The sequence below is a fragment of the Seriola aureovittata genome, chromosome 1 (assembly GCF_021018895.1).
Source record: "Seriola aureovittata isolate HTS-2021-v1 ecotype China chromosome 1, ASM2101889v1, whole genome shotgun sequence".
Classification (NCBI taxonomy): Eukaryota; Metazoa; Chordata; class Actinopteri; order Carangiformes; family Carangidae; genus Seriola; species Seriola aureovittata.
Window position 1 is genome coordinate 17,262,385 of NC_079364.1, and position 5,667 is coordinate 17,268,051.

Consider the following 5,667-nt stretch of genomic DNA (forward strand, 5'->3'; position numbering starts at 1 on the left):
GAAAGTCTGTGGGTGGGGTAATCACCACCAGTATTTACAGCCTGTCCTGTTGCCCGAGGGCACCACATCACAATGAGCTGACGTTAGTAATTCAGCACCACTCATGCATGTAGAGAAAAGTAAAGGGTTGCAGAGCTGAGCCTTGGTATAATTCACTGTGAAATGTAGTGTCTGCAGATTTTTCCCTTAAAGATCAAGTCTTTATTATGCCATATGCTGTAAGCAGCTCAGACAAACACTGAACAGTCTGGTGGATTACATCAAAACTTCTAGAAAAGTGGATTTTTTGTTTTAATTAAGTGCATGTTTAACTCCTCATGTTGTCTACAACAGGTGTGGAGGATGAGCTCAGGCAATGGGACCAGGAGGAAAGTTGGCAAGCCGCAGCATTTCAGCAACATGGTGGCACCTGACCCTGAAACACTGACTGAGGTTCAAGGTCTGTTCAGTAAAGTTAGAGTCTACGTGAAACCGTCTAATGGGGAGTGGTGTATCCCTGATCCAAATATTGCTCTCAAACACCAATCAGAGGAGCACTGCCGGCTGCAGGCCCTGAAGGTGTCGCTGAATGCTGTAAAGAACCAGCTCAGTGACAAGAACGTCCAGGTCTGGCATCAGCACACCAACTCCACCAATCGAGCCGGGAAGGTGATTGCTGCCGTGCGCTCTGCTGCCAACCCGGAGATCTGCACTCAGGCCTGGTGCAAGTTCTACGAGATCCTGGGAACCTTTGATCTTCTTCCAGATGAGGCTCTTCAAAATGGAGAGCTGAACACAGTCCACCTGTGTGAAGCTCCAGGGGCCTTTATAACTGCTCTGAACCACTACATCAAAACCAGTGACTGCACACGCTACTGTGACTGGAGTTGGGCCGCCAACACTCTCAACCCGTACCACGAGGCTAATGGGGGCAGCACGACCATCGCAGATGATCGGTTAATTGCGAACACGCTGCCCTGGTGGTTCTTTGGCTCAGATAACACAGGCAACATCATGATCCAGAAACACTTGCTAGAGCTGCAGGTGTTTGTTTCCAACATGCGTAGAGTTGATATGGTGACGGCAGATGGTAGTTTTGACTGCCAGGAGAACCCGGATGAGCAGGAGGCGCTCGTGGCGTCGCTGCATTACTGCGAGGTCACAGCTGCATTGCTGCTCCTGAGCCCCGGTGGCTCCTTTGTGCTGAAAATGTTCACCTTGTATGAACACTCCTCCGTCTGCTTACTCTTCCTGCTGAACTGCTGTTTCCACTCTGTCAACGTCTTCAAACCTGCCACCAGCAAGGCAGGCAACTCTGAGGTTTATGTTGTGTGTCTGAACTATGATGGCAAGGAAGCTGTGAGGCCGTTGCTCTCAAAACTCATTCGTAATTACGGACCACATCTGGCTGATAGAGAGGCACTTTTCCCCAATGCACTTATCCCAGAGTCGTTTCTGAAACAGCACGAAGAAGTGTGCTCTTACTTCCACACACAGCAGGTGGAGACGATCACAGAAAACCTGCGACTGTTTGAAGGCATGAGCACAGAACGGAGACAGCGGCTTGACCACATCAGGGACTGTATGGCTCATGAATACCTGCAGAGATTCCAGGTAGGATGTCTGTCAAAGTTCAAGCCTGACCTCTGAAACAGCAGCAGCCAGTTTCACCTAAAGGACCTTTTAAAAAAATAAACTTTATCTTCAGCATTTTCTACACTTAATTAAAATGGTTTTGCCAACAATCTATAAGTGTTTGCAATGAGAAGGAGAAAAGCTTGCCTGCCAAATGACTTAATTTGTAAATCGACCAGTGTAATTGTTGACTTTTACAAAATACAGAATCTTTCATTCTTCCTTGGTGAGATGCGAAAGCGTTGCAGATCATTTTCATGGAAGAAACCGTCTTCCTGTAACTTTTTTTTCAGTTTAGTTCCATATCCATTGAAGCTATTGTATTTTCTGGTACATAGTTTTTTTTTTGCTCAAATACAAATAAATCCAACATTAGTCTCAGGTTTCAACGCTTTCAAAAAGTTTGAACTTGATCAAGTTTCTCTCTGTGTGTAGGTGAGCTTCCTTCCACGGAGCCGATGGATCTCCCGTAACACGGTGAGTCCCGCCTGCTGCAGCGTCTCAGCGGGCCGACCCCTGGGACAGAAGAAGCAAACAGGCTCCTTTAATGAGCGGAGGGAGCTGCAGACCCTGACCTGGAGGGAGCGCATCGAGAGGGGTTACCATGCCAACTGGATACAGAGACACTGCACTGAGGCTGAAGGGACAGGCTGCATGCTGGAGGGCCCCCTGTCCGAGTGTCATGTGGATTCATGGTACGTTATTGTCGGGGCTGCACTGCCTGCACTCAGAAACTCTCCGTTCTGTGAAGGAGGACTATTAAACCACCTCAATGAAGCCCTGATGGAGACGGTAGTAGACTGGAGTTGTGTAACTCCCTGTGATTCTTGTCATCTGGTTTGCACAGCCTCCATTTTGTCCAGTATTGCAGGTATTTGCGTCGACAGTGACAGTGATGGGAACAAAAAGAATAGCCAATGTCTGGTGTTTGGCAGCCGCTCAGTGTGGGGTGCCTGTGGGAGCCAAATTGGGGATTTAGTCTTAACATTTTCTGCAGAGCCTTCATTTCCTCAAAGAGGCTGCATTGCACTGCACGACGGGGAGCCGCTGTACCAGCAGCAGCTCTTGGGTTGTGTTGTGTTTTCCCTGCAGACCCTGAACTCTGGGGATGCCCTGCTGCTGCCAGTGTTTTCTGCCCTCACCCGTGTCACAGCCGCAGTTGTGCTCTGTCTGCATGTGTGTTTTCGCTCTGTCACGTTCAGGTGTCCGCCCCCCTCTGGTGTAGTCGGGACAGTGCTTGTGTGTGTTGGCTTCTGCCCTGAAGCTGCTGCTCGAATACTCCCTGTTCTTACTGAAGTCCATAACTGCATGAGTCAGCTGTTACGAGGAGAGGAGGGTAAAAGTCAGTCCCCTGGCTGGGACAGACAGGTGCTGCAGTTTATTCCCATGGAGGAACTGCTCAGTGGTGGACTGACTGAGTTCCTGTGGACCATGAACTCTGAAATCATCCAACAGAAGCTGCATCTGCTCATGCAATCATAGTGCAGGTTATTGAGCTGTGACTCTCATAAACATGGTATTGTTTCAGAACCGGTCTCATTATCTTACAGTCTGTTTTATTCTTGTTGACGCAACAGACTGCGGTACTGCATGCTTGCATCAGGAAGTGAGACAGATTTATCAGGCTTCATACAGTTCCCTCTGGAAACAACAGACTCTGTAACTTTCACATATGCAGTTCTACTCCCCTTTAAGTCCGATGATGATGATCCCCAGCAGACATGGTCTTAACTGTGTTTTCAATGCTTTTTATTTATTAAGGACATTTTTTCCTCCAGTTTGTGTACTGATGTTTTGGATACAGTACCAAAGGCTTCATGGATTTAAAGGAGCTATTTTTAAGTTTTGCTTTTGCGACATAGCCAACTGTTAGCATTAACAGCTGTTTACTTACCAGTCTTGTCAAGAGCTTCAGCCATTGTTGCATTTACAAGACAATAGTTCGTAATATGCCCCCTGACCAGTGACTTGGTATCGGAAAGTAACGAGACGGGCCAACTGGGCCGGAGCTAGCTGGTTAGCATGCTAACTAGAAGAAAAGAAGTGATATAAATAGAATCAAAACAAGAGTTAATATTGGCGTTGCTTTCACCAGCTGGAGACATCTCTTGGCGAGTGAAGGAATGAAGTTCGATGCTGAACTTGCAGCGTTTGAAAGTATTACGTGGTGTGGAAAAATAGAATTTAAGCTTGACTAAAACATCAGCGTAGCATCGGTATCAAACTATATATCTGTCATTGAATAAGAGTAGTTGAGGTCATTTAGAAACAGCCTCACCATGACATGGTTTGTTTACTTTAGTGCACTGACAAGTTTATTTTTCAACTTGTAAAATGTTCTGTTCAGTACATACCCTAGTCACATATACAAATTCATCCAAACAGTCAGCAAAATGGTTAGCCCATGGAAAAAGCTGATTGATATTTTAGAGTTAAAAAACCCGATAATAGTATGTTGTTATAGTAAAAGTATACTATTGGTTATTAAAGAATTGGGCCTAAAAAAAAGTTCACCAGTTAGGTCTCAACTTGATTTGAGTTCATCTTAGTTCTTATTTCAGCTGTGACAAAATGTTACCGTGCTACAGGCGCAGAAATCGACGACCTGCAGGCGAGAACATCACTGTTTGATGATAAAAACTGGCAATGCATGAAAATGCTTATTACTTTCAGCACTAGATCAGCAGAACTCATCTGTGACTAAATTCACTGAGGATTTTTGGGAGGTTGAATAAACAACAGTCCAACCCTCAGCACCAAACCTCCTGTCAGTCACAGATGGTTTGTGTTGAAATCCGCATCGCACAGAGCCTGGAGTTTACCCTGAAGTGCCTGTTGTCTTTAACAACACATTATTTCATCCCAGGATGTTGGGGAGCTTTTTTATATTTTACCCATCATGCATCTTGTAGCCAGCTTCCTGTTTGCAAATCAATTTCTCATCGTGTCCAGTGAGAACATGTTTCTATTCTGATGAGAGGACAGTCTGAGGGCACTAAAGTCTTTTATACTGCATGGTTTATACAACTAGGGAGCTGTTGAAAAAGAAATATACAAAATAGCTTCAATAAAAACATACTCTATTTGTTCATCAGTGTTTTTTATTTTTGGTTTCTGGTTTTTATCAGTATAATGTTGCTGATGATTTTATTTTCATACAAAAATAATAAAAATTTGCTTTGACAAATGATATGAAGTTAAACTTTTCTGAAAATGTCTTAAATGTTACAATCATCTGAACAACTAATGTGCTGATTTCTTCAAATCAGCACATTAGTTGCAGGTGTCTTTACAGAATGTCTCTGATTACACAAAAAATTAAATTGCCCCTCCAAACAAAACAACCTGCTGGATTAAAAGAAAAAGGTTTGTTTTAGTTCTTGGCTGAATGCTAATTCATAATATTCAGGTGTGAAAAAACAGTTTGACTACAGATTGTCGTATACTATTTTTGTTTCTCATGATGGAAAATTTCTGAAGATCGAGTTTCAGAAACAAAAGTCAAAGAGGCGATAAGGCTCATTATACACCAGACAACAGAATGGGTGAAAACTGGAGTGACTTTGCTCTTCTGAGATCCTCCTCAGATGCTGTCCTCTTGCAACTGCAGCAGAGGAGACTTTTTTATTGATCCAGATCTATTTTCAAACAATTCCTAGATTGTTACCACTGGTGGTGCAAAAATGTAATGTAAAATGTCCTGAGGTACTGAGGCATCATTCACACAGTGTCTCCTGCAGCATGCTTTCACCTTCAGCAACGCGTTTCTATTTCCTGTCAAAATACTAAAACAGAATTAAGTAAAACACAATACGAAGTCTCATTTTAGTAGGTCAAAAGAGAGATATATCTCTAATCTGTTTATTGCCAATTGTTTTCAGCTTATTGTTTTTTGCCCTTTGGGCCATTCTTAATATAGGTGAGTATTTTGGGTCAAGCTGAAAAAACGCTCATCACAAAAGGTTTCTATTAAGGTTTTCATTTTGTCAGATTAATACCTCAGTTTCTGCTCTTGTGATATTGTGGATTACAGTTGAAAACTGGATTAGAGAG

At 43.6% G+C, this 5,667-nt stretch overlaps 1 protein-coding gene across 2 annotated transcripts in view; it reads left to right on the forward strand.

Moving 5' to 3' along the window:
• The window catches only part of cmtr2 (cap methyltransferase 2), a 6,716-nt gene extending 1,912 nt beyond the window's left edge, over positions 1 to 4,804 (forward strand). For both annotated transcript variants that reach the window (XM_056383430.1, XM_056383422.1), the window contains exons 2-3: positions 334 to 1,593; positions 2,050 to 4,804. In XM_056383430.1, the coding sequence (XP_056239405.1) occupies positions 343 to 1,593; positions 2,050 to 3,096 (2,298 nt within the window). In that variant the 5' untranslated portion in view covers positions 334 to 342 and the 3' untranslated portion in view covers positions 3,097 to 4,804. The remainder of the gene's footprint in view (positions 1 to 333; positions 1,594 to 2,049) is intronic.
• The last annotated feature ends 863 nt before the right edge of the window (positions 4,805 to 5,667 follow it).